The sequence below is a fragment of the Serpula lacrymans genome, assembly GCF_000218685.1.
Source record: "Serpula lacrymans var. lacrymans S7.9 unplaced genomic scaffold SERLAscaffold_5, whole genome shotgun sequence".
Classification (NCBI taxonomy): Eukaryota; Fungi; Basidiomycota; class Agaricomycetes; order Boletales; family Serpulaceae; genus Serpula; species Serpula lacrymans.
Window position 1 is genome coordinate 461,788 of NW_006763294.1, and position 27,127 is coordinate 488,914.

The following is a 27,127-nucleotide window of genomic DNA, read 5'->3' on the forward strand; positions in this document are numbered from 1 at the left end:
TTGCCTACAGAGCGCAACTATCAAATTTATGATAAGGAGATGCTAGCCATCATTAGAGCACTAGAGCACTGGTAGCATTACTTAGAAGGTGCTAGAGACCAGTTTGAAGTCTGGAGTATTTTATGACGACCCGAGACTTGAACCGAAGACAGGCCCACTATGTGGTGTACTTGTCTAGGTTTAATTATAAATTAATTCATAAGCCAGGAACTTCTATGGAGAGGAGCCTAGATTCACTACCTATTTAGTATATAAACCCCTGTATGATAATAGGATAGGACAAGTTGTATCTACTCTATATTGCTACCATCATGAAGGGAGTGCTCAGCCCTCTCATCTGAGCAACTACATCTTTGACCCTGACAACAATCCTCAGTTGTAGGGAAGGATCTTCTATCTATAATCCCTGGAAATGATAGGAGATAGGGATCAATTGTGGCAAATACCCACAATCATGTTGAAGCCTTGATCGTAACAGCATATCCATCCTTGCACCCCCTCCCCCCTCCTCTATTCCCAGGATTACCAACTCTGGTTCACAACGTCTTGGGTGCCTTCCTTGCAAAATATTGCTGATGCTCCTCAAGGAGTATCATTCCTGCTAATCATTCTCTCTTTTGTTGCTCTCCTAAAATTCCTGTACATCTTCTACCTTTTGTAGCATCTTGTCCCTTTTGTTAGCTTTCTCCTTTATGTACACGCTCTGCCTGTAATAATCTGCAATATCCAAATCCTTCTTTCTGCAAGCTAAAATTGCCAAATCAACTTGAATTATCCGCTTTACTCCTCATCAGAAACCTCTGAGTCTACTCTTATATCTGTGAGGCAACAATAAACTATAAAAAAAACAATACCCATCTCCAACCGCACCTGCAGGGAGTAAAAGGTATAGTGAGCTTGAGGTCGACAGATGCTAGTAAATATAGCAGGTAGAGGACTTGGGAGTAAACTCAGAGGTTTCTGGTGAGGAGTAAAGCGGATAATTCAAGTAATAGAAAGCTAAGGAACTATACATGAATAGGTAAGGCTTTATATAGCTAACCATCTATCCCTTAGACCGAAAGAGGAATAAAAGGAAAGTGGTCTGAGGGGAAAATCAACCAATAAGAAAAAGGATAACTATCATACAACTTTGACAATTAATCAGCAAATGAGAAATTGTACTAATAATAAGTATTGTCACACATATTCAGGAACCATATCCTCATGATGAGGTACAATCCTGACTAAAGTGTCTATTAGTATATCCAGGCACTGATGGGGCTTGGAGCTGGTTGGCGAGATGCCTACTACCAGCCCCTACCCATTGTGCTGGCTAGCTGGGAGTGATACCCAGTCTCTGATCTGTGATATAAAGTGGTGGTGATGGTTAAGAAAGCCTGTAAGGGCTATGAGAAGTAAAATAGCAAATGATACCTCCAGCCCTAAAGCCAGAGGTGTAATGGGAAAAGTGTTCGTGAACCAAGACATAGAGAAGATAAGAAAATAATAAATGGTCCTTACAATATCCTCTACCTGCTATATTCACTAGCATCTGTTGATCACAAAGACTTACTGTACCTCTTACTCCCTGCAAGTGCAGAAGAAGACAGGTATTATTTTTGTTGTGGTTTATTGTTGCCTCGCAAAATAGAAAGCTCACTCTACAATCTGTTCACAGCCCACCATCTTGCTTGAACCCAGCATCTTTTGATCCCGTTCCTCTCAAAAGACTCTTTACCAGGATTAGAATCTATGAGACCAACCTTATCAAGTTCTACAGGGAAATACCCTTCTTTTTTGACCTTCCTATCACACCCAAACAGAACTATCTCAAAACAGGAGTCCACGTACTAGTTGTTACCCCTTTCTGTTGTGACGCGATACAAAGAATAGTCGCCTGCATTTTGCAATTTTGCAGACTAGTGTTTAGAATCAGACACGGAATCCTTGAAGGAAGAAACTGGGAATGTGAACAAAGACAGATCAGGAACGTCTGTAGACTGTTCAGGGAATACCAGAACTATGAAAAGGAAGTATTCAACCTAGTCATCCGCCACCCCACAGATTGTTTTATCGTCACAGAAATCAACACCGAATTCTGGGGAGTACTTATTCAAGACAATAACAGATTCTACTCGCAATACAGACCAGAGTATCATCTGACAAGAGGAAACTTTTCTTATATTCCTTCTGTTTCATCTTTGATTGAAGGAAATGTTCTCATCGAAAGATCTCCCTCTCCAGACGCATCAGTCTCAAACTTGGACAGCAACTCCACCACCAGTTTGCAAGTAGAAAGAGATCTAGACGAAGAAGAGAATATCTTTTGTCTCACTTCTACAGATTGGAGCGACGAGTTTGATTATAATTCTGATTAAATAAACCCCATTTTTATCTTCCAAAGTGTTTTCTGAGTACCGAAACCCCAAGCCGTCTATAGAACCAGAAACTCCCCCTAGACAAACACAACCGCTACCACCTACACGCCCACCTCCACCTTCTATTCCTCCAAAACCCTCGTCCATGTCTAATCCCACGCAGTTACATGGCAAGGTAACTCTTGCAGCAGAGCCATTCAAATTCAAAGGAGAAAAGGAACAATTCATAGCATGGCGCCAAGCACTTCAGCTGTACTTGACTGCCTATACATCCTACTTTCCCGACGAAAGAACGAAGCTCATCTATCTCCTATCCAAAATCAGCGATGTCGATGATGAGAACTGCTGTTAGAAAACCACACACAAAAACAAACTAACACACAATCCTCCCAGATTCCACGGAACTTGTTTATGGGCTTTGCCTCCTAGAACAGTGGAGTGGTCTGGTTGTTCGTGGGGTGGTACATATAAAGATCCTTCAAAGTAAAACCCAGAGGTGTATGGGTGTGGGTTTTGAGGAGGAGGGATAGTTGAATTTATAGAAGATAGGGGCTTAGTGACGAGTATAGATGAGCACTACCTTGCTAATCGTAGCACAAGGTAGGTTTGAGAATGACAAGATAATGAGGTTCCCAGTGATAGCAGGCTCCTGACACACAAACTGTAGTGCTCAGAAGGACTCTAATTGAAAGGGATAATAATGACTTCAAAAGTGGGAAGTGACGATGACAGCAATTAACAGTGGTAGCAGTGGGAAGTGTTGTGACCACACTGGATCACAAGTAGCAGAGAGTAGTGAACTTGAGATTAGAGAAGAAGTCTGGATTCGAGTTCTTGTTTTTTTTACAAGGTAAAATACAGGGGTTTATATAGTAAAAGAAAAGTAGGCTATGCACAGTATAGCTATGCAAAAAGAACGAGAATGAACATGAAGGAAGGAATGTACGCTGACAAATCCTGCGTAAGTAGTACAGGATAAGATTGTCAAAAAAGGAAAAGAAAGGGATAGAACAATGAATGCTGTGAGTAATGTCACAGGTTTGTATAGCCATAAAGTAAAGTCCAATAGCAAAAAGAGAGCAGGAAAATCATGATGTCATGGGAAGATGCAGTAAAAAAAAAGGCAAGGCAAAACACTATCAGTATCAACACAGTTCCTTTATTGTCAGTCAGGCATTCTAAAAAATATGTGTCCATAAAAATGATTCAAAAATCACAAATAATTGCACTGTAAATGAATGTTCTGCTGAAAAAAAAGAAACTGGAGCCACCGGTCCACCACCTAGTCCAAATCCGACAGTTCCATGGCCTTACCAATGGACTGGTTGTGTTGGACCACCTGATCAAACAAGGGAGGGAGAGGAGTAGTTCCAATTTGGAACAAGTGAGTCCCAGGCAGCGTGTGGTAGGTGTAGCTGTAGCGAAGACGATGGACAAAAGATAAGTGTACCCAAGTGAATGGGACAGCAATGAACATGGGCGACGCAAGGGGATGAACCTTCTCCAGCTCAAAAACTACCCACCCACGCTCCAACCAGGCAAGACGAGCGACCGATGTTTTGATAGTATATGATGGCAGATCGACGTCATGAAGATGGACCTGTTGCCCTATTTGAACCAGCCGCCGGGGCTTTGCTGATATCAGCAGTGGCACGTGGTAGTCGACGGATCGGCAACGGAAGCGGATAGGAAGTGGTGACATCAGAAATGGCGGGGGTGCAAATAAGATGAGGAGGAGGAGGGTGGAGGTGACAAAAAAGTGGATTAGAATGGGGATCCAGAAACGACCGTCAGGTGAGAATAAAAAGGAGAGGAAGGGGCCCATGGTGGGGCTAGGCAAAGGAAGGGGAGTAAGGGAAACGACAAAAGTGAGGGCGCAATGCAATGTGTAGCCAGTGGCGACGCGAAAATTTGCCGAAATGCCGAAATGCAGAAAGTACCGAATGGAAAAGCAAAGGTGAGCGTGACTGGATTGCCTAATAGAGGTGGTGCTGATCAGCCACAAGTTCAAAAAAGGCAATATTAATTACTATTCCACGTGGCACTGTGCCTGTGTGGCGCAAAGGCGAGTCTTTTTGAATATTTGCTTCGTTATTGACACCTGTCCATGCTACCAATCAACTTTGGTGCATGACACCACTTTGAACCAGTATTCACAAAAGCATCATTCAACAAACTACCCCCACGATGAGTTTGGGATCATGCAATTGAACTTCTACTGGAAGCCAAAGGTCTAGACTGTAAAATGTATCCACTCAATTGCGATGAACAAGTCCATCTTGATGAGTTCTAAAAAGAAAACCTGGAGACAGGAAGGATTAGAGTATCAAAATCCCCTTACGCCTCCCCGTTCTTCTTGATCAAGAAAAAGGATGAATCCCTTAGACCTGTACAAGATTATTGGAAACTCAATGCCCTCACGATCAAAAACCGACATACACTACCTCTCATTTCTGAATTAATAAATCGACTCAAAGGCACTAGATTCTTCACCAAGTTAGATGTCCGTTGGGGATACAATAATGTTTGAATCAAAGAAGGAGACAAGCATAAAGCTGCCTTCAGAGCTAACAGAGGATTGTTTGAACCCCTAGTTATGTTCTTTGGACTCACAAACTCCCCAGCCACATTTCAAACAATGATGGATCAACTTCTCCAAGACCTGATCAACGAAGGATCTGACATTGTATACCTTGACGATATCGTGATATTCACCGATTCTTTGGAAGAACATAGGAGATCATATCCAAAGTTCTTCAAATCCTTGCAGACAATCAGCTATATCTCAAACCAGAGAAATGCGAGTTTGAGAAGAAAGAGGTCGAACATCTAGGAATGATCATCTCTCATGACACGATTTGTATGGACCCTCTAAAAGTACAAGCAGTTGCAGAATGGCCGGTACCACGCACCAAAAAGGAGTTACAATTGTTCTTAGGATTCTCAAACTTTTACAGAGGATTTATCCGAGACTATGGAAAGATTGCAAAACCCCTGACAATCCTCACCCACGAAGTAGATTGGAAATGGGCTGATGACCAGCAACAAGCATTTGACATTCTCAAGAAAACAATCACAACCTCGCCGACACTTGCAATCCCTAATGACAAAGATCCATTCAAGGTAGAATGTAACACTTTCAACTATGCCACAGGAGCAGTACTATCCCAACAGCAAGAGGGAAAGTGGAGACCAGTTGCATTCCTGTCAAAATCAATGAACCCTGCAGAGAGAAATTACGCCATCTGGGATAAAGAAATGTTAGCAGTAATGCATGTGTTAGAAGAATGGCAACACCTCCTTATGGGAGCTAAAAACCACTTCACCATCTTCACAGACCATCAGAACCTCACCTACTTCTGAGACCCCCAGAAAGTAAACAGATGACAGGCTAGGTGATGGACACGCTGGCCAGATACGATTTCAGATTAGAACATGTAAAAGGCTCAGCAAACACGAAAGCGGACCTACTTAGTCAAAGAATAGACCATCCGAGAGGCGAGAGAGATAATGAAGGACAGGTCCTTCTACCTCAGCTTGCAGAAGCAAATATCTACACCATGGATGACGTGTTAGAAGAACACTATCTAGATGAGCTGCTAGCTTCGCAGCATAAGTTGGATGATTATATTGTGAAGAAGTTAAAAGATGATCCAAAGGTTTGGAAGAAACACAACGGAATCATCTGGATAGGGAACAAGGAAGAAGATGAATTGACGCTAGGGTCATTCAAAAACAACATCTACGTACCCAAAGACCCGGAGTTAAGGGCACGTATTATTGAAGAAGAACATTTATGTCCTTGACCATGCTCCCAGCAGCCTTGTTCTTCCTTTGGCCAGGTTCTACACCCATTCTGGGGAGGTACAACCTTGTAACCTAAAATGGTGCTTTCCCTGTAGCCGATGACTGTTTGATATTATATGAGAACTGGGCTATCTTTAGCCACTTGGCCCAATCTGTCTGTCTGTTGTTGATAAATATACGGAGGTATTGCTTCAATTCCTGATTGAGCCTCTCCATTTGTCCATCTGTTTGCGGATGGAACACTGTTTATAGTTTAGGTTTGATGCCCAGCATCCAGCATAGTTTTTTTGTAAATTTGCTAGCAATTTGAGGCCCCCTACTGGAGATAACTGTTTCTGATAACCCGTGGATAGACCATACAAAATCTTTAAATAAGTCTGCTGTACCTGCGGCTGTAATAGTTTTATTTGTGGGAATAAATACCACTTCCTTTGAGAAACGATCTACTACCACCATTACTGAATCATACCCATTTGACTTGGGTAGATCCGTTGTGAAATCAACTGATATATCTTGCCAGGGCCCAGTTGGTATTGGATTTGGCATAAGTTTACCAGCTGGTGGTTGATGTGAGTCCTTTGCCATGGCACACCTCAGACAGGATTTTATGTATTCCTGTACATCTCTGACCATGCCAGGCCACATGTAGTATCTGGAGATCAACTCCATCGTTCGTTGCCATCCAGGGTGCCCAGCCAGTAGAATGTCATGATGTCTATCTATTGCCTTGATCCTTGCAGATTCAGGCACATTGATTTTGTCTTTGTAATGGAAGAGCCCGTCTTCCCATAAATAATGTTCATTGCCATTAAGGCACACCTTCTCTTCTGATTAGATGTCCTTCTTGAAGACTTCTAGAAGATTGGAGTCCTGCTCAATTTGAACATTGGCAACACTGGATTGATCTATCAGGGTGACACCTTTGTTTTGTCATCTTTGATGCCGTTGGCATGATCCTCTCTTCTGGATAAAGCATCTGCTTTTCCCATAGAAGTGCTAGGCTTATCAATGAATTCATAATTAAACCTTGACAGGTATACCGCATAGTGGGCCTGTCTTCAGTTCAAGTCTCAGGTTGTCATAAAATACTCCAGACTTCAAACTGGTGCCTAGCACCTTCTACGTAATGCTGCCAGTGCTCTAGTGCTCTAATGATGGCTAGCATCTCCTTGTCATAAATTTGATAGTTGCGCTCTGTAGGCAACAAACTATGTGATAAATAGGCACAAGGCCTCCAAAGATCGTCAGGGCATTTAATTGACAAAACAGCCACAGTAGCAAAATCAGAAGAGTTTGTTTCTAGCCGGAACTCTTTGTCTAATTGTGGAAATGCTCATATAGGCTCTGTTGTAAATGTTTGTTTAAGCTTATCAAAAGCTTCTTGTTCTTTGGCACCCCAGTGCCAAACAATATCCTCTTTAGTGAGATTGTTCAACGGTCTCGTTATCTTTACAAAGTTTTCAACAAACTTTTGGTAGAAGTTGCCTAAGCCAAGAAAGGCCCTAACTCCTTTGACGCAAGTAGGTTCAGGCCAATCCAATATAGCTTGAACTTCTTCAGGATCCATCCTGATTCTGTTCTGGCCAATTATCATACCGAGGAAGTCTACTTCCTTTACTTTAAAATTACATTTCTTGGATTTGACAAATGTGTCCCTTTCTAGGTTTGAACGTGTCCTTCAAATCTATAGCATGGTCCCAAGGTTTAGCCTCTGGGAAGCGTTCTGATTTGTGTTTTGAAAAGACTTTCCAGAAGTCATGGTACTCTGGAGGTACCAGCCTCTTAATCTCTTCCTCGGGTTTTACCCCATCATTGTCATCATCAATATTATCCAAAGATCTGAGTTTGGCATAAACGTGACCAACATTTATTCTTTTGTCAAGCTCAGTTTGACGGACGTGACCCGGCTTACCCAAGCCATCACACTCCTGAGGGCAACATAACAGTGTGACAATCCCTGTCTGCCAGTTGATCTCAGGATTGTGTTTAAATAGCTAGGTCCAGCCTACGATTAAATGAATCTGGACTAGTTGGGTAGCTTCGGCAGTGACTCGTTCCCTGTGTCCTTGATACTCGACAACAAAAAAACATTTGTGTGTAATGCAGCCACCCACATTAAGTGTACCGTCAACATGATAGATGGGAATAGATACATCTAATTTACAAGGGGGAGTCTGACTTGCTCAGCCCAGACCTGATCTATGAAGATGCTGTTAGCACCTGAATCAAGCAGTGCACTGGTTGGGGGTACTATGCCCCGGGGTCTTCCACACCAATATCTAAATAGATCTCTCTTTGGAATAAATATGTGTGCATCAACACATGACATTTTTACCAGAATCGGGCACCCTAGTGTTTGTCTTGCTGGGGCCACACTCCTGGGGAGACGCTGGTGCAGCAATAGTGTTATAAATATTACAGTCACCATTTTTCATACAAGTACATACTTCAGATAGTAAACTTAGAAATTTATTTACAATTTGGGGAGCCACCCCTTTTCCTTTATTGCTTGTGCAACACCTCGGAGCAGGGGCCGCCTTGTTGTGGTTTTTACTTCATAGTTAAGAGGAGCAAAGGCACCCAAGTGACCTAAGCTCTGAACTCTTTTCCCTGAGCCTACATTTCAGCGACCTGTTGGTCATAGAAGAAGGCTCAAATTTTGTTGTACGGACAACCAGCCAGAGTATTGAGCCAATTGTCCGACTTTTCAGTTTCTAGCTGGCGCACCTGGCGCCCTCGGTTATTTTTTTGTTAGGTGGTCTGCACCCTGTTTCTGCAATCTTGGGACATGTGTCCCTCATGGCCGCAATTGTAGCAGTTTCCCTTGAATCTGCGCATCTGTCCACCTTGGACCGCTGTCATGCACCAAAGTTGATTGGTAGCATGGACAGGTGTCAATTATGAAGTGAATATTCAGAAAGATTCGCCTTTGCACCACACAGGCACAGTGCCACGTGGAATAGTAATTAATATTGCCTTTTTTGAACTTGTGGCTGATCGGCACCACCTCTATTAGGCAATTCAGTTGCGCTCACCTTTGCTTTTCCATTTGGTACTTTCCGCGTTTCGGCAATTCAGCAAATGTTTGCGTTGCCACTGGCTACACATTGCGCCCTCGCTTTTGTCGTTCTCCCTTACTTTTTTCTTTACTCAGCCCCACCATGGGCCCCTTCCTCTCCTTTTTATTCTCACCTGACGGTCATTTCTGGATCCCCATTCTAATCCACTTTTTTGTCACCTCCACCCTCCTCCTCCTCATCTTATTTGCACCCCCACCATTTCTGATGTCATCACTCTCTATCCGCTTCCGTTGCCAATTTGTGGACCACCATGTGCCACTGCTGATATCAGCAAAGCCCCAATGGCCAGTCCAAGTTGGGCAACAGTTCCATCTTCATGACGTCGATCTGCCATCATATACTATCAAAACATCAGTCGCTCGTCTTGCCTGGTTAGAGCGTGGGTGGGTAGTTTTTGAGCTGGAGAAGGTTCATCCCCTTGCGTTGCCTATGTACATTGCTGTCCCATTCACTTGGGTACATTTATCTTTCATCTATCGTCTTTGCTACAGCTATGCCTACCACACGCTGCCTGGGACTCACTTGTTCCAAATTAGAACTACTCCACTCCCTCCCTCGTTTGACCAGGTGGTCCAATACAACCAGTCCATTGGTAAGGCCATGGAACCGTCGGATTTGGACCAGGTGGTGAACCGGTGGCTCCAGTTTCTTTTTTTTCAGCAGAACATTCATTTACAGTGCAATTATTTTTGATTTTTGAATCATTTTTATGGACACATATTTTTTAGAATGCCTGACTGACAATAAAGGAACTGTGTTGATACTGATAGTGTTTTGCCTTTCCCTCTTTTACTGCATCTTCCCACAACATCATGATTTTTCCTGCTCTCTTTTTGCTATTGGACTTTATTTTATGGCTGTACAAACCTGTGACATTACTCACAGCACTCATTGTTCTATCTCTTTCTTTTCCTTATTTTGACAATCTTATCCTGTACTACTTATGCAGGATTTGTCACCTTGTCGCATTGTCAATATCAAACCTACCTTGTGCTATGATTAGCAAGGTAGTGCTCATCTATACTCGTCACTAAGCCCCTATCTTCTATAAATTCAACTATCCCTCCTCCTCAAAACCCACACTCATACACCTCTGGGTTTTACTTTGAAGGATCTTTATACGTACCACCCCACGAACAACCAGACCACTCCACTGTTCTAGGAGGCAAAGCCCATAAACAAGTTCTGTGGAATCTGGGAGGATTGTGTGTTAGTTTGTTTTGTGTGTGGTTTTTCTAACAACAGTTCTCATCATCGACAATGAGTCGCTTCTCTCAGCATCCCATGCATAGCATGGGCCATTGTCCTAAGAACCTCATAGGCTGTGTTGTAGACGACTTTCAACACGGAAAATAGACCTGTGTGCTTTTGTAGCAAAGAGATAGAGACTTCAAGCCAGCGCAAGGGTATTTGCTTGATACGACCGGATGAAAGTAAGTGTTACGAGCGCATCAATAGTTCCCTGTGATAACTCAATATTGCTCCACGTTCAGGTTTATATCCACTCACCAAGTGTGTTGGACGATATTTCCTGGAAACTCGAACAGTTCCTGACAGCATGCGTTTAGGTGGTGTCTCTCGGCTGTATTCTGACACTAGAAGCCACATGATAGGTGCGTGTTGTTCTGCAGTGTCCTGTAGTTTGTGATAGCTGAAATCCATGATTGCTTCTTGTGTTACCGAGGGGCCATGCTTTCTCTGAGTGTTCTCAGATGGGGCTCGGGCTTGCATGTGAAGACCTGCATCTCGGGATATCATAGCACTGGATTCAAGCCTAGTGAGGCAGGCTGTGTGTTGTACAGCCCAAATGGTAAGGCCTCGTCCGGCATGTTTGACGTCTTGCAGGCTGACATCATTCATGAACAGTGGTTGACCAACATGAATATCATCTGAACAGAAAGGTGTTTCCTCAGCACGATCATATATCAGCTTGAGAAGAGCTCCAACTGTGGGGGAAGATGTGCCATCAAGAAATGCCCGGACTTTCCTTTTACGTCATGACAGCCCCTTCCTGTGAGTATCCAACTCGCTTTCATCCTGCATTAGCTGATATAAGAACTGCGAAAGGCTCCATTCTACTTCCCCCATAGCATCTAGGATAGTATCCAACTTTTGCTCGTTCATTTGAGGGGGTTTGCGGGTTGTTCTTGCAGGAGTCTGAGACATGTTTTGGAGGTGGAAGTATATTATGATTATATTGATAATATATTTACAGTACAGTCTTGCTCTGATGGATTTGGACTGATAAGAAACTACAAAGACTCATCTGACCCAACATGAGGCAGGCATAGTGATTAGCATAGAGCTTTTGCTGAGTGCTGAGCTTGCTGACAATCAACGGAGCTTGAATAGTGTTTGTGCTTTTGCTGTATTGACACTGAAGGGGGGCACCGTTATTTTGAAGCAGACCTTATTTACAAGATATTGATTGACTATCATCAATATATTGAATGAGGTCAGCAAGGGAGACTACTGCCGAACGGGCGCTTCGTAATAAGTTAGCTGTACTAGCCGAAATGGTCTTTGAGCACCCATATCGGCAAGTATGACAAGCTAGTTGAGCCGATTGGGGACGAGCCTAGTATAGTACTGGACTACTATTACTGAGTGGCTCGCGAGTTCAAATTGCTGAAAAGTGACCTATGTTCGGCAACTCCTCAACCAACGTTTGAGTTGGGGAGGGGACTATGCAGTTTCGAGGTTGCTGGCTGTCAGGGGTGCCAAGCGCGAGATTTGGTAATGGACACTACTTGGTGCCAGTGGGATGTGGTTAGGTGATCAGGGTCGACCTGATAGCTAGGAACGTTGTATGCAGGACTATGATAAATACAGTAGCGATAAATTACATTTCAATAAACCACCACCTCATCCTCCAACTGTGCGAGACCTACGCGCTCTCAGTCTGGTCCTCCTTCCATGCAGCATACTCGCGCTGGTTCTCGTGGACCTGGTCATAGACAGCGCCCCAGTCGTTGCAGTGATACACGCCATACAGGTCAATGGGAGATTTGTGAGAGGCGTATTGGAAGGGCTCGAGCTGGAGATCGCCGCGGCAGAGCACCATCTGCTTGATATAGTTGAGACAATGCCTCGCGAGATCGCCTTCCTGGCGAGTGGTATCGTTGCGATTGCGATCGCGGGTCATGTCGGCGCGGATGACGTCGAGGCAGCGCAGCTGGTGGAAGAGGGAGAGGGAGAAGGGCTGGCGGTGGGGGCCGAGGTGGATGAGGGCGTTGTTTGGGGGTACGATGGCGGCCCATTCGTTGGCGCCGTCTGGAGAGTCGAGGCGGAAGCGAAGGGAGTTGTCAGAGGACATGAGGACGGGCTTGCGAGTATGGATGGGCCATGTCTGTGGGTAGTCGGAACCGAGGTAGGCTGCGGTTAGCTGTGGTGAGTGGTGGTCATGTACGCGTCAAGTTGAAGGCTCACTGTAGGACCTGGAGAGGCGGGAGAGGTAGAGGGTGCCCCCTATTTTGAGAAGGAGGCTGGCGAGGAAGAGGGCGAGGGAGAGGACGAGGATGGGGCGGGAGGGAAGTGATGTCATGGAGGAGGAGGTCAGTGAGAAGAGAATTGAGTATGGTCGGGTCAGGAACAGCGTCTGCCCTGAATGAAGCGGAGGTAGTTCATTAACGCGATGACAGGCACGAGAACGGAAATGGAGGCGTCGAAGTGAGCGCTGTGGGAGAGATCATTCACTCCACGGCTCTCTCCGCACACGTGTGGCCTTGAAAGAGTCAGCCCATGTCGAGTCGAGTCTGCCCTCGCCTGTGCATTCGTCTGATCAGCCATGTCCACAGCCGTGTTCGAGCATGCCTACTACATCGGAAACTACATGAGCGGCATCCTCTATGGCGTAGAACTCGTCATGTACTTCACCATCGTACACACCCTCTTCAAAAAGCCTTTCCGCACCCGCTCAGACCACTTCTTCCTCCTCTACTCCACCGCACTCCTCGTCCTCGTCTCCATCGACATCGCCACAAATGCCGTCTGGGGCGAGATGATGTGGATCAACGGGCAGGACAGGGTGGGCGGTGTCCCTGCCTTCATCGCAGAGGAGGTCTCCGTGTGGTACGAGACCCTCTCCTCCACCTCCGTCGTCGCCCTCATCTTCCTCGGCGATGCCCTCCTCGTAACTCGTCTTCCTTTCTCCCTCGATCCTCTCATTAATACCCCCTTATCAGATATACAGACTCTTCATCCTCTGGGAATCCAGCTACCTCGTCGTCATCTTCCCCGTCCTCGTCTACTTTGGTGCCTTTGGTCAGTCCCCTCGTCTCTTCGTTTATTCACCCCACTTACCCCCCTCCAGCCCTAGCCATCATCGAACTCGTCTCCGCAGGCGTCCCAGGCGGCGACTTCTTCGCAGGAAAATCTGTCAACTTTGGCGTCCCCTACTACGCACTCACCATCTCCCTCAACATCATCGTCACAGCCCTCATCTGCTTCCGCCTCCTCTACCTCTCCCGCATCCTCCGCCACGCCCTCTCCCCCTCCCCCTCCTCCATCTCCCACTCCACCGGCGCAACAGGCCTCAGCGCCAGGGGCGAGGCCATGCACGCCGTCAGGGCCGATAACCTCAACTCGAGTGGCGTCAATACCAGCCTGTACACGAGCGTGGTGGCTATCATGATCGAGAGCGCGGCGCCTTACACCATCATGGGCATCATGTTCCTAGTCCCCTACGCTCGTGGCTCCGAGACTGCCATCGCCTTTGGCCAGGTCTGGGCTAAGATCACCGTGCGTGTCTCCCCCACTCTGCCTCTGCGATACAAACGCTGACCCCCCCCTCCCCAGTGCCTCTCCCCCCAGCTCATCGTCCTCCGCGTCGTCACCCACCGCGCATGGGGACGCGACACGGTAGCCCAAGCCACCTCCTCCAAGCTCATCTTCACCTCCGGCGTCGCCATCGGCGCAGGGGCCACCACCACCACCGGCACAGGCCTCGACGTCGACATCGACCTCGAGGGGCCCGGCCTGCCGAGGCGCAGCGAGTTTAGGCGCTACAAGGGCCCCGGCGGTGGCGATCTCAAGCCCGAGTATGCGCACCATGATGCCAGCGACGACGACAACGACGAGAAGGAGAAGAAGGGAGGGGGGGAGGGTCTGTTTGTCGCCAGACACTATTCGCAGGGTGGCAGCTCGGGCTCGGTGGGGAGTCCGAGCGTGGGTGAGAAGGAGGGGAGTGTGAGGGAGGTGTGAGCCTCCGACTCCCGAGCCAGTCGTGGTGGAGGGTGTCCTGATTTACTGACGGTTTTAATTTTTTTTCGGCGATCTCTTGGCGATCTTTTTGGCGATCCATTTATTCACTCAAGCATCTCTTTATTTCTTTTTTTCTTTCTCGTAGGACTGGCTGTGGTGAAGGAGGCCTACGTGACGTTGACGACTCTTTACTATATCCTACGCACCGTCGTACTCGCTGCCACCAGTGCCACCTGCTACCCGCTACCTGATACTTGCTACCCGCTACCTGCTACATACCCCCCACCTGTCCTTGCGTTGTTCTCGCTCTCGCTCTTGCTCTTGCTCTTGTCATCCCAAATCGTACGATCTCTCCCATCTGTGTTCTATCTAGTCATTCGCGTTGGCGTTGTGATTGTGCCGCGTTCTCGCCATGTACGCTCTCCACCATGCTCGCGATCGTCTTTTCTTGCATTCTTGGCACCCGTGAACTTTCAAGTTGATCGACTCACATGTTTTCCCGTCTTCATGGCAAGGAAATGGATAAACATAAACATAAACATAAACATAAACATATATATATATATATATATTACTAGTACCGTCATGAAGCGCCCTCGGGCTAGAGAGCAACTTGGCCGCTGCTGCTGCCACTGCGCATGCATACCGCGACCGCAGTCACTTGAAGACCCGCCTCTTTTTGGCTGATTCCGTTCAGTGGCCTGGTTGGAAGACGGCATGGGCCCTGGGGCTGCGATGCAACATGAACGCCTCAGACTCTCGGGCTGCTGCGGGTTTTTGAGGCCTGAGGTGAGGTCTTTCCTTCCGCCCCCCCCCCGCACCCTCTTTTTTTTTTTTTGCCCGTTTGAATACCTCAGGAGGCGTTTCTGATGATGAGTTCACGGTATAGACCCCATCCGAACGGCTTGAAGCGCGAAGCAAAGCAAAGGCTAGTCCCCCCCCAGGCATACCATTCAGGAGGAAGGAGGAAGACGGTCGTACTACCTACTAATAAGCAAATGCACACTTCTTTTTTTTGTTTTTCATTTCACATCCTTCTGACGCCCTGCTTGTTTTTTGATTTCCATTGACAAGCTCAAGGATCGACTTCCAGACAGCGCAAGCGTTAAGATCATCAATCATGTATAATAATAATAATTGCCCAACCAGCCTGAGCGAACAGCCAGTCATATGCAGAAACACGTTTTTAAATACTAGGTTATAATCCAATGCAAATATAGTACACTACGAGTATCAGCAGTACGTCTGCTAATACTCGACGACGCATGAGGGAGGTGCGGGTTCCGGGTGATTAGGAGCTAGGAGCTTGAGACGCTATGCTATGCTATAATATGCTAGGATGTGATGTGATATGGTACCGTGAAAGCGATCGTGAGGGGACGTAATGCCAGTGGGTGTTGTAGCGTATAATGAAACCGCGTTAACGTTAGTATAAGAAGTAAATATAGTACAAGAATGCGAAAGAAAAACACAAATTAAGAAAGGCGAAGGAGAAAGGGAAAAAAACTTGGGGGGGGGAACATAAATTAATCGACGATGCGAGAATGTCCATCAACGTCCACGGGCACGCAAATCTGCCGTGTCTGCCGTCGCATCGCATCGTCACTCGGACATTCCGTTGTATCGTTTATATATGTATGCTTGAATTTCGTTGTGGGTTAATTAGGGCGTATGGATTTTATGGCTGGTCGTCTATTCGTCTGTGAGTAGACGCATGTCGAAGGAATCCGAAATCTACGATCGCGATCGCCCGAGTCTGCTCTTGAGCGATCGGAAAATGTTGCCTTGGCGGATGCGGAAGAGGTAGGTGAGAGCGAAGGTGGCGAAGATCTGAGAAACGGAAAAGTGAAAGAATTGAGCTCGGTGAAGAAGGAACGGTAGGAAAAGAGTAGACTCACATTAAACACGATGACACCACACAAAATACCCACGTTCCTCCATCGATGGGAGTACTCGATGTTAAAGCTCCTAGAAAACAAGAGGTAGTCAGAAACGCAAGTTCGACACCACATATGATATGAATCCAAAACAAAAAAAGGGGAAGGGGGAAACCCCAAATCGTAAACTAAAACTCACTGTGACAACCACACATCGGTGCTCTGATAAGGGCAGTACAAACACGAAGAAGAATCATCGAGGTACCCGCCCACGCGGTTGATATACGGCTGCATATACGACTCGCACGTTTGTCCGCTTGGGGGCGTCAGCGGGACGAACTCAGAGGAGGTGCAGAACATCTCTTGGTTTCCGATGGCTATGCGAAGATTGTCGTCAGTATGCTGTGATGTGATGGTGAAACGAGGCAAAGGCTTACCTTGGCCCAAGAGACCCTCGACGAGGTAGGTGAACGGCGACACTCGGTACATCCACTGCCACCATCCAAGCTGCGAGAACGGTTGCAGAACACCATTACTATTCCCAACAATCATCAGCAAAAAATTCGATCCAAACAGTTTACAACTGCCTCGGAAGAAACAAAGACACTCACAAGGTGATAACAAACGAGAACAGTGTACTGAACAGCAAGGACGCGATAATTGCACTCGGTGCCATCGAGGCGATCGCCTGGCCAACCGACATGTAGTACACCGGGAATATGACGGCGTACATGAGGAAGGAATATCCCGCGCGATCCGTCTCATAGCCTACGGTCCAGTACCAGCAGAAGAAGAAGAGTGACGAGCCAAGGATATTCCAGGGAATCTCGACGAGAATTTGAGACATCACCAGTGCAGTCCAGCTGTACATCCGGCTAGGCCTTTCTCGCACCTCATAAATCGTCCGTACATCGATGAACACGGCTTGGAGCTGTTGAGCCAGTGGGACACTGACAATTGTAGCCATAAAGATAGACTGCGTGGGGGCTCGAGTTTAGCACAATGACAACAACGAATATGAAGAAAAGAAGCGTACGAAGAGCTTGTTCTGTGACCCTTGCACGCTGCTCGCTGAATTCCAGAACGTGAAACCATTTAAGAGCCCTGCTGCGACGTTGAGCACCAGCTTAGCCATCACGTATCCCGGGTTGCGCCAATAGCTTGAAAACGCGCGTTTGGTTAGCGCCCAGAACTGGTGCAGCCAAGAGGTAATGAACTCCGATTGACGGCCACCCTGCTCAACGGGACGGAGACGTCCCTCCGAGTTGATACGCTCGAGTTCATCTTGCAGGTTGAGATATTCTGGGGATTGCTTCCAGACACCGTGCCAGTCGATCGAGCTAGTTGCAGAGGCTCCGGCACCAATGACGTCCAACATGTACTCAGCTCTGAAGTAGAAAATGTCACCAAGGTTAGTCGTGGTAACAAAGGAGCTTTTATTAAGCGAGAACTCACGGGTTATCATCAGGTCCACAATGTTCAGCACCATTCCGTTCAAAGTACTCGATCAATGTACCGGATGATTCACCAATATCACCGAAGTATACAACCTGACCACCTTTGCGGAGGAGAAGGAGTCTGTCGAAGACCTGGAAGAGCTCTGCGGACGGCTGATGGATGCTGTCAACGAGGAGGTTAGATTTTGGTTATTTCACGTCGAATTTGAAAGTGCTTACGTGCAGAGGATGGCTTGTCCTCTGTCAGCTAGGTCGCGTAGGAATTTTAGAATTGCCCACGCAGATTGCGAGTCAAGTCCAGACGTAGGCTCATCCAGGAATAACAGGAGTTTCGGCTGAGACATGGCCACCATTAATATACAGTGCAAAACTAGGAATCTTCCGTATGAAACTCACCTTGGCAGCAAGTTCTACCCCAATCGTCGTGCGTTTACGATGTTCGACGCTTAAAGACCCCACTATCGCATCAGCATGTGCTTCCAAGCCACACATCTCGAGACATGTTTCCACGCTAGGGGTTCGTTACATTTAGTTTACTATTGATAAGAGACGAGAAGGGAGCGTACTAAGCCTCTTTCTCGGCCACAGGCACCGATTGCGGTTGACGAAGGGTAGCTGAGAACATGAGGGCCTCACGGACTGTCGTCTGTGGCAGATGTGTGTCCATCTGCTGCACGTAACCACTGCAGAAATCCAATAAGAATAAGTTCAGCGGAGCCCACTAAAATGCATAAATCAAACGATGGACTTACGTTTGAGCTTGGAAATCAGCAGGAACAGTCTGGCCATTGACCAGACGATCGCCAGTGACGACACCAGTACCAACACGCTGAGCGAGGACATTTAACAGGGTAGTCTTCATATCACCACGTTTCAGTTCTATATTAAAATGACCATCATCATTTCACGTACCTTGCCAGCACCCGATTCACCCATAAGCGCCGTCAGCTTCCCAGGCGCGACATAGCCTGCCACATCATCTAATAACTTACGTTCCCCCCCAGAAAGAGGTACAACATAATTCAGATGCTGCCACGAGAAGGTGTCAGGTGTTGGAGAAAATTTCTCCGCGTCTACTGCTCGTGTGACTGGGCGTGTCATGCGGGAATTGTCGGCGAGGGGAGCGGCGGGTGCAACTTTTTCTTCATCATTGTTCGCACTAGCCTGCTCGGTCAAAGCGACTGACGAACCGCGCTTAAATAGCGTGACGGTGGTATCGAATGCGGATCCGGTGTTGATCTCTGTCATGATCAGGAGGATTGCGATGAAGCCGATTCCAAAAGCACAGATAATACCGTAGTTCTACAAACCAGGACATTTAGTCTATTGAAATAGATAGCAAAATCTTTGAATTAGACATACCCGCCACAAATTGCTGAAGTAGTAGCCGTATGAATCAGCTACGAACGTGTTTCCGTCGACAGTCGGGACTCCGGCCAGGGAGCCTACAGTGGTGCAGACTTGGTTTACCAGTTGGACACCTTCGTATCCTGCTCCTTGTGGGACGAGGGTGGAGCAGGTGCCGTTTAGAGTATGAAATTCGTTGACCATGATCGATTCAAAGCCAAATCGGAGGGGCTGGGTCGCCAATGAAAGTAAATTATAAGTCTTGCACTAGTTTAAAAATTCCATGAAGAACAACTTACGTTCAAATATGTCAGCCACCTCAGCGCGGCCACAATGCTGTCTCTCGGAATCGTGTAGCCAGTGTAGAGCGTCAGGACGAGAACCAGCACCCCAGCCAACGCGATTGCGCCCGACTCTGTCTTGAAGCTCGCAGCTATCATACGGAAAAACGACTTCATAGTGATCGTCATTGTAAACGTGACAAGAAAGAAAATGCTGCGTGATGTTCGAGTGAGCAAAACAGGAGCAGCAATGAATGAAAATGAGGAAGAAACCAACGTACAAGAACTGCGATGCCGTCCTCTGCAAACCCACTAGGAAGTAGAGCAGGACTGAAAACACGACTTGGATTATAAAAGTCATTGGAATGTCTACGATCGTACGCGCAAGACTCTCGACGAATGGATGGTACATTGCTGCCTTCTGGTGGCGCAGTACAATCGGCCGTTGGGCGTACAGGGCAGGGATTTCAGCCATGGAGGAGAGGGCACCGAAAAGTAGAGCACTGTACAGTACAGAAAATAACAGTTTGAGCCATATGAAAAGGCTGGATAGAAGGGCGAAACGTACAAGAAGAGAATACCGCCTCTAGAGAAGTATGCAGACGTTGCATCATTAAGCTGCAAGAACACTGTACCCATGATAGTAGCCTGGAAAACCTGCGCACTATAATCATAGGCCATCCCAGTCAACAGCCTCATTCAAACACACTACCAGTAAGGATACTCACAGCAGCTGGACCACCTGCGTGGTAATATCGCCCCTCAAAATCTGGACTCTTCGAAGCATCACAGCGCGGACTTGCATGGGGATCGAAATTGTATATGGACTATCCTTCGGCGTGTGTCGAGAATGCTCCTGCAACGCACTGAGTTCATAGTCTGCTTTGCGGTTCTTGTCGACGTGCGTGTGCCGGTAATCCTCAATCGCATCCTTATTTTCGCGGCCAAGACGCGAGTTGACGAAGTGGGCGGCCATCTCAGTGGGTGTGCGAGGGACACGGGACTCGAAGCCTAAGGCAACTCTGCGACCAATAGGATCGGTGACTGATGTTAAAATCAGATAATATTCAGAATTGTAAATCTCGATTTTGTCAATGGTACTCACCTGAAACGAGGAAATCTGCGGTAGTTTGCCTGTTCTGCGGCTCATACCCCATCCCGATGAAGTACTCACGCGCCTGGTTGGCAGGACCAAAGTACACCATCTTGCCCTCTGAAATGACACAGACCTTGTCGAATAATTCGTAGAGCGACTCTCCAGCCTGGTAGATGGATACAATGGTAGTTGCACGTGCAATATCCGTCGCTGTGCGCAAGGCGCGGCCGAACTCCATGGCGGTGGAAGAATCGAGGCCACGGGTGGAACTACAAGTATAGCAATGAGTAAAATGACATAACCATATACAAAGAGAGAGAGAATGGGAATGGTATTAACTCACTTATCCCAAGCGCCTATGAGACTCCTACACGCCATCGCCTCTGCAATTGAAACACGCTTCTTCTCGCCACCCGATACACCTCTTACGCTCGCATCGCCTACAAAGGTATTCTTTGTATGTCCCAAGCCAAAAATCTTCGTAAGCACACTAGACACTTCTTCTCCGAAAGTCTTACGCGTCTGATCCCCAATGCGCACCTGTGGGGTGCGAGTTTTGACGGCAAAGGTGAGCGTCTGCTCAACGGTGAGTGTGGGGAAGTGTACGTCGTCCTCCGGGCAGTAAATCACATCGCCTCGGTAGCGAGCGCTGATGTCATCGGGGGTGAAAGCGTCGTAACAGACTTCACCGGTTACGGCATGGTACTCTCCCCGCTGGTTTGCGAGCGTTTTCAGAAGGGTACTGCACCCCGAGCCTGGGCGTCCGAGGACGACTGCGCAGTGTGAGAATGGAGCAAGAGTATAGGTTAAGCAAAACACTTACGTAGCATTTCTCCTGGTGCAACAACGCCCTCAAAACCCGAGAGGATATCGCGAGTGGGCGGGTGGCGCATATTCGAAATACTCTTGAATATCTCCACTGGATTGAAGATTGAGCCCATTGTGGGTTGATATGAGGCTGATGAACCGGTGCCCACTACCCGTAAGTTCTGGAACAAGACACCAAGCTCACGACCTTTGATGGCCTGCGCATCGCGTCTGATACATGTTAACATTTTCTGCTGCAACGGAATACAACCGACAAACACACCTTTTCACGATGTCTTTGAGGGTGTTTTCGAGATTGAACTTATTTGGGTCTACGACAGTGTTTACGGATTCGAGGGAAGGAGAGATTGGATGTATAGAAATAGCTACTTCTTGGAGTGGTGGGCTACCTGCGAAATGCCCTCTGAGAGCGTTGGCAAGCTCGCTCGTGTCTCTGTCTTGGAAGGCGAATGCCGGGCTCGACTGAGAGAGTGGTCTTGATCTTTCATGAGTGGCCGTTGACTTCAAGAATTGAATAGATGGTTAGTGAGATGGCAGTGCTCGCGAAGGAGTGATTTACCTGTGCATAATAAGACTGGGGACGTTGACTCCCAGCGGAAGATCGTCTGGACTCGTAATGACCTTCAGCAGACATATCAGCGGTCGAGAATGCTTGCAGTTTGTGGGTTCACGTTTTAGGTGAGAGGTATATATATGGCACTCCACGTATAATATGCGTGTGCTGCAATACCGGTGTAGAGTCGCATACTTGGATATGCCGAGAGGGAAAGCGACGCATTTGATGGATCCGACGGGTTTGGCACTGGAACAATCGGATTGGATACCTACAAATTCAGATATAGCTATAGGCGTGTGGACTTAATACATGACACTGGCCTGCTTTAGTCAAAAAAAGCTAGTAGCCAATGAGTGTCAGTGCGGCATCAGCGACGTGAGCCTTGAGGACGTCATGTCCTGACATAACGGAGCCATAGCGGCCGCAGCGCATTCCGCGTTGCCGCGTTTGCCTGGTCTATCGGGATATCGAAGGAACGTCACGTACTTTAGATGACCATGCTGCTATGACTCATCAAAAGATTGTCCCCTCCTAATACGACTGAATCAAGGTCGCGCTTGTCTTTCTGCAATGTCATCTTAATGTTATCTACGTATCCAGTATCCCTACACGTGCGTCAGCCATCGATGTTATTCTTTCAGTCTGTCTTCCTGCTTTTCCCGATTTCCCGATTTCCCGCAAATGAACAGACTGACCTGTCAAGCAGCAATGCAACAGCAGTGCCACGTTGGGTTCTAGTAACCCGGCTATTAGCTATGATTTTCTAAAGTCTCGTCATCGCGCCCATCGCTATTTTGTACCGTGTCCTAATTCGACCCATTTGTAGCACAGTGATAGACGCTGAAATCCAGGAACTGATCCAAAGAGCCGCGGCCCGTAGTATCTTGCCAATACCTGTCGTCGAGGCGTTTGCATAAACGTTGATAAAGAGCAACAGGCGGCGTAGCTCTCCATCAAAGAAGCCTGATTACCAGAGATACTCCACACCTCCACATATTTTACCCATGTAGCTTCTGAAGACAGCGTCCCGAGCATAAAGCTGCTCGCCCAATTTCGAAAACATGCCCTGGCCCCTGCGTCGGACCATGGGTGTTAAGTATTGACCTCGATTCACGTAGCCCGACGACGTCCAATATAATACTTCGACAATAGCCAACAAGCCGTGCATCGGTAACCTTGAATATACTACAGAGCTGATACACCATGCGTCAAAGGACTGGACCGGCAAATAAAAAAGAAAGAAGTGATATACTGACTTTCGGGACACAACGCTTCCGATAGCGCTCAAGCTTTGACTGGCTGACGTAGTCTCGCCTATGATATGAAAATGGTGACAATGGAAAGAGGCACAATATGTGCATTGGATAGGCACATTTGTGTCTGATTGGTCATCGGGGTTGATTATCGATTGCGCAGTTCAAGATTGGACCATTGAATTAACATGTCTTAATCATAATAAAAGTGATAAGAACCTCTGTGACCCCGCCTCGGAATTACCCCACATCATCCATGACAACAGTGAGTACAGATGACTCCTGGTAATGAGCATACCCTTTTCAAAGGCTAGTCCCAATTTGTATCGTCATTTCCGTGGATTGGGTGGTTTCAGCAGGAACAAACGTGGAAACCGTGATCGAGTTTGAATGATAGGATGGCGTATTTCGATTTGCATTGCACCTCCCTTGGCGTTTTAGGATACCTCAAAGGGCTCTCATACGGTGGCATTTGGATGGTGTTGGTAAGGCTGGACTTGCACTGCCATTGTTGATGGTGCGTCCGTTAGAAGTAAGCTGTACACACTTGAGTAGCAGCGGCAGAATTGGGCTCTGACGGGTCGTTCAGAACAACCACGCTAGTCAATGCTATGTTTGTGGTACAAGTGCTGGTTGGTGAGGATTGGACACGACGCACTCTTCTTTGATAGTATTTGGTGCAATTACGACATGAGTTTCTCTAGCGATTGTTGCTTTGTTGCATTTTCAAAGTTGTGTGCTGGGACGAGGTATATGCTATGCTTACTGAGAGACTCCCATCGCATCATCTCTTTCTCGTACTCCATGTTTCTATCATGCAATCTCTTCGATTTCTGTAGAGTGGATAATCCAATTCAGCCTGTCGAACGTCGCCTAGGCTATCTTTCGTTTCCCAATGCCTGTGCGCAGGTCTAATCATACAACGATCACGATGGATGTCGACGTCGACGGTGGTGGTGGTGGTGGTGGTGGTTAGAGTGATAAAGACGGGGTCGTGAATGACGTGACCTACCATATAGAGACGGTGGTTCGTCGCGACCGATGCGTTCATGTGCGTCACTCTCCTGCGCCGCAGTCCCTACTATCCTCTCGCACGCGTATTCGAGTCACCTCGTCTGCCTACTATTCCCATTCCCCGCAGCCATTCTATCTCTCAGCCTATAAACTTATTCACCACCTGTACTTTCTTGCATTCCCAACGCACCCCGCTAGTCATGTCCGCGTCCACCCTCTCCTCATGGGTCCAGTCCCGCTTGTCTGCAGTCTACGAAGCCGCCGAAGATGACGCCTTTTACAAAGCATTCGACGCCGTATTCTCCCCATCCTGCCAAGTCACCCACAACCACGCCTCCATCTCTCGTGACGCTCTCAAAGACGCGCTCTTCTCCCGTCGGGCAGCCAGCATCGGTGCACAAGTCAAATGGGACGATAACGTCATAACAGCTGCAGCAGAGAAAAATTCTAATGAGGTACGTGTGCATCACACATCCGTTTTGATCGGACGGTCGACGGTTACTTATGATATCTTGCGATAGGCTGGCATAGTCGCCGGATCGTTCGTCGTACAAACATCAATGAAATTTCGCATCCGCGCCGCTCCCGCCCAAAGGCAGACATTGCTTCACTTCAGCGCAAAGTTCGTACCTTTTACATCTACATATCCCCTCTAAGCTAACCCCACCCTATCACAGGGTCGAACAAGACGACGCTGTCGCAGCAGACGAAACAGGCGACCGTCGTCGCATCATCAGCTTCCTGTACACCACCCTCGATAGAACACCCCCCATCCATTTCCAGGTTCCCCCTACCGAGAAGGCAGTCAAGCAGGACTAAGTTATAAGTACGGATTAGTAAAGATGTAATAATATTCGGATGTGGGGCAGTAGTGCAAAACCTCGGAATCACATGTATCAGTACGAATTCATGGACGTTATCTTGTCATCATCCCTATCTGAGACTTTCCAGCGCCAGTACCCTGCCTCTCCATTCTTCGGGACGTGGCTTTGACTAATTCGTATTCAGCTCAACATCGTGTACCGTAAGAATCCCGATGGGACAGGGAATTGCACTGGGAACGCGGACCTGAGTCTAATTTGGCAAGACATCGGAATCTGCAGACAAAAGAATCTATTGCTAAAATAGAAACGTCGAGGTGCGTATTTGAGTGTCACGCCAGGACTCTCATACCTTCTTAGACACGCCCCGTGGGCCGTAGCCTAAACAAGGCTTTCATCAGCTTCCCCCGATAAGCTCATCCAGGTGCTCCTCTACTACTTCACTATGACCTCGCCGGGGCCCGAGACCACCAAAAACGAGATTATGAAGAACATATTGTACTTCGGTCATCCAGTGAATCAAGCATACCTGACTGAACCGTGACATTTGGAGTGTAGTACGCTTCACCGACGAACGATCGACCGAAACAGTTTTCCGCCTCCAAGTAATAATAGTGCGTAAAGTTATCTTATCTTCATCCGACGGAAACGCTACGACGCTCTGACCTATCCAGTCTTCTCGTAATAACGGATCCCTGACCGCAATTAATCATCTCGCATCAAGTGACATTCATACTCTACTAGGCATCCCCAGCTCCTATTTCATTAACCACACCACCAATGCGCAAATTACTTCTCACCGATAACGCTCCAACGGTCGTCGCAACGAATTTGAAACGACGAGCTCGGATTGCTCATCATAGGAATTGGAAAGCCCAGGCAGAGCTGACATCGTACGATAGAACCACAAGGGAACAGCCCGACGATCTGCAGCATTTGACACCGCTATCACCAGTCATTTAACAATAATGAGTCACCCTGCTGCGCATCCGAGTGGCTCAGGCAGAACTTCACTCCAGGTGAAATTTCTCCTGTCACATAAAAGCGAGGCTGAAGGAAGTTACATAGGAGAAGTCGACGGGGTGACTTGGAAGGTGAGAACTCACAGCAGACCCTAGCGAACCTAACTCGAGTGTGTATAGCTGTAAACCTGTGCCTACACTGCCTTCAGTGTTGATCGCAGCAACACGAAACGGTTTACGGTCCTTCTCGTCGTTGCCATCATCTTTCATCCAAATACGGCTAATCACGGTCCAGAGAAGCCCGGGAATGAAATATCGCAGTCCTCTCTGGAGCCAGGATCCCATAATGTGAAAATTAAATTAAGTCAGCCGCACCGAGAAGCTAGCACTTCAGGATAGGGGGCGGGGCGCATATGACTTTAATTCGATTTAAGAAGGAATTATATCAAACTCAACTCAATATCTACAATAACAAATGTGAGTGTAAGTGTAACGTACCTGGCAAGACGATAGAATCAGTGAAAAAAGGTACGGAACCACTCTCATTGTCGCCTTGATAGAGGTGGCGACCTCCTCCAAGGGAAGAGATCGGGGCCCGAGCATGTTGGACATGCCGAGTAGCGCATGAAGCGCAGCCTATGAGGCTTGTGCAGAAGCGCGAACCGCGGGATAGCGCTTTGATTTAAGCGTACCTAAGGAGAAGATGAGGGTGGATGGAAAGCAAACAGAGCCCCATCGTCTCCCTAGGTATAGGCTGGAGAATCACCACCATTGGAGGTGGAGATTAAACAGCATGAGCGTCATGCTGTGGTATAACGCATTGAGCGTGTTTGAAGACGTGCAGGCCAGGCCCTGAGCGCAGAGCCGTGACGACCGCGTCTATGATTTGTTAAGCGTGCCTAGGAGACGATGAGAGCAGTTAGGGGGAACCACTGTCTCTGTGTCTCGCTAGATAGAGGCCAGAAGATTCCCCACCATAGGAGGTGGGGAATGGGTGAGCATGAGCGCCATGCTGTCAAAACGCATCGAGCGTAATGAACGACGTGCGGGCCAGGCCCTGAGCCGTGGCGACCGCGTGTCGGTTTTGGACGTGCGGGGGAGACAATGAGAGCACGAAGAAGAAATTGCTGTCTCGTCTCTCGCTAAATAGAGCTGGAAAAATAAAAATCTCCGCCATAGGAGGTGG

General features: G+C 47.5%; 7 protein-coding genes across 7 annotated transcripts; 3 read left to right on the top strand and 4 right to left on the bottom strand.

The window, feature by feature from the left end:
* Positions 1-2,196: 2,196 nt before the first annotated feature.
* SERLADRAFT_436037 (uncharacterized protein) lies at positions 2,197-2,712 on the top strand (the record flags this gene model as incomplete). Its single annotated transcript, XM_007316316.1, has 2 exons — positions 2,197-2,265; positions 2,413-2,712. The coding sequence occupies 2 exons, from the start codon at positions 2,197-2,199 to the stop codon at positions 2,710-2,712; spliced, it is 369 nt and encodes a 122-aa protein (XP_007316378.1).
* Positions 2,713-7,792: 5,080 nt separating this feature from the next.
* On the bottom strand, positions 7,793-8,161 carry SERLADRAFT_347949 (uncharacterized protein; the record flags this gene model as incomplete). Its single annotated transcript, XM_007316317.1, has 1 exon — positions 7,793-8,161. A coding segment is annotated over one exon (369 nt), but the record flags the coding sequence as incomplete, so codon positions are not given.
* A 3,546-nt stretch (positions 8,162-11,707) lies between these two features.
* SERLADRAFT_463007 (uncharacterized protein) lies at positions 11,708-12,937 on the bottom strand (the record flags this gene model as incomplete). The annotated part of the gene is made up of 2 exons (XM_007316318.1): positions 11,708-12,622; positions 12,677-12,937. 2 exons carry the CDS (start codon positions 12,789-12,791, stop codon positions 12,135-12,137), a joined length of 603 nt encoding a protein of 200 aa, XP_007316380.1.
* Positions 12,938-13,034: 97 nt separating this feature from the next.
* On the top strand, positions 13,035-14,449 carry SERLADRAFT_436042 (uncharacterized protein; the record flags this gene model as incomplete). Its single annotated transcript, XM_007316319.1, has 4 exons — positions 13,035-13,379; positions 13,432-13,510; positions 13,560-13,987; positions 14,045-14,449. The coding sequence occupies 4 exons, from the start codon at positions 13,035-13,037 to the stop codon at positions 14,447-14,449; spliced, it is 1,257 nt and encodes a 418-aa protein (XP_007316381.1).
* Positions 14,450-15,507: 1,058 nt separating this feature from the next.
* Positions 15,508-21,562, bottom strand: SERLADRAFT_447447 (uncharacterized protein; the record flags this gene model as incomplete). The annotated part of the gene is made up of 20 exons (XM_007316320.1): positions 15,508-16,279; positions 16,348-16,417; positions 16,526-16,703; positions 16,764-16,861; positions 16,938-17,302; positions 17,363-17,714; positions 17,782-17,946; positions 18,003-18,118; positions 18,180-18,294; positions 18,350-18,466; positions 18,536-18,639; positions 18,696-19,085; positions 19,146-19,361; positions 19,430-19,625; positions 19,693-19,914; positions 19,980-20,075; positions 20,140-20,455; positions 20,517-20,776; positions 20,851-21,280; positions 21,331-21,562. 20 exons carry the CDS (start codon positions 21,560-21,562, stop codon positions 16,184-16,186), a joined length of 4,134 nt encoding a protein of 1,377 aa, XP_007316382.1.
* A 2,484-nt stretch (positions 21,563-24,046) lies between these two features.
* SERLADRAFT_384582 (uncharacterized protein) lies at positions 24,047-25,086 on the top strand (the record flags this gene model as incomplete). The annotated part of the gene is made up of 3 exons (XM_007316321.1): positions 24,047-24,613; positions 24,680-24,780; positions 24,836-25,086. 3 exons carry the CDS (start codon positions 24,359-24,361, stop codon positions 24,975-24,977), a joined length of 498 nt encoding a protein of 165 aa, XP_007316383.1.
* Positions 25,087-25,607: 521 nt separating this feature from the next.
* SERLADRAFT_463018 (uncharacterized protein) lies at positions 25,608-26,885 on the bottom strand (the record flags this gene model as incomplete). The annotated part of the gene is made up of 3 exons (XM_007316322.1): positions 25,608-26,029; positions 26,086-26,358; positions 26,440-26,885. 2 exons carry the CDS (start codon positions 26,284-26,286, stop codon positions 25,928-25,930), a joined length of 303 nt encoding a protein of 100 aa, XP_007316384.1.
* Between the last annotated feature and the right edge of the window lie 242 nt (positions 26,886-27,127).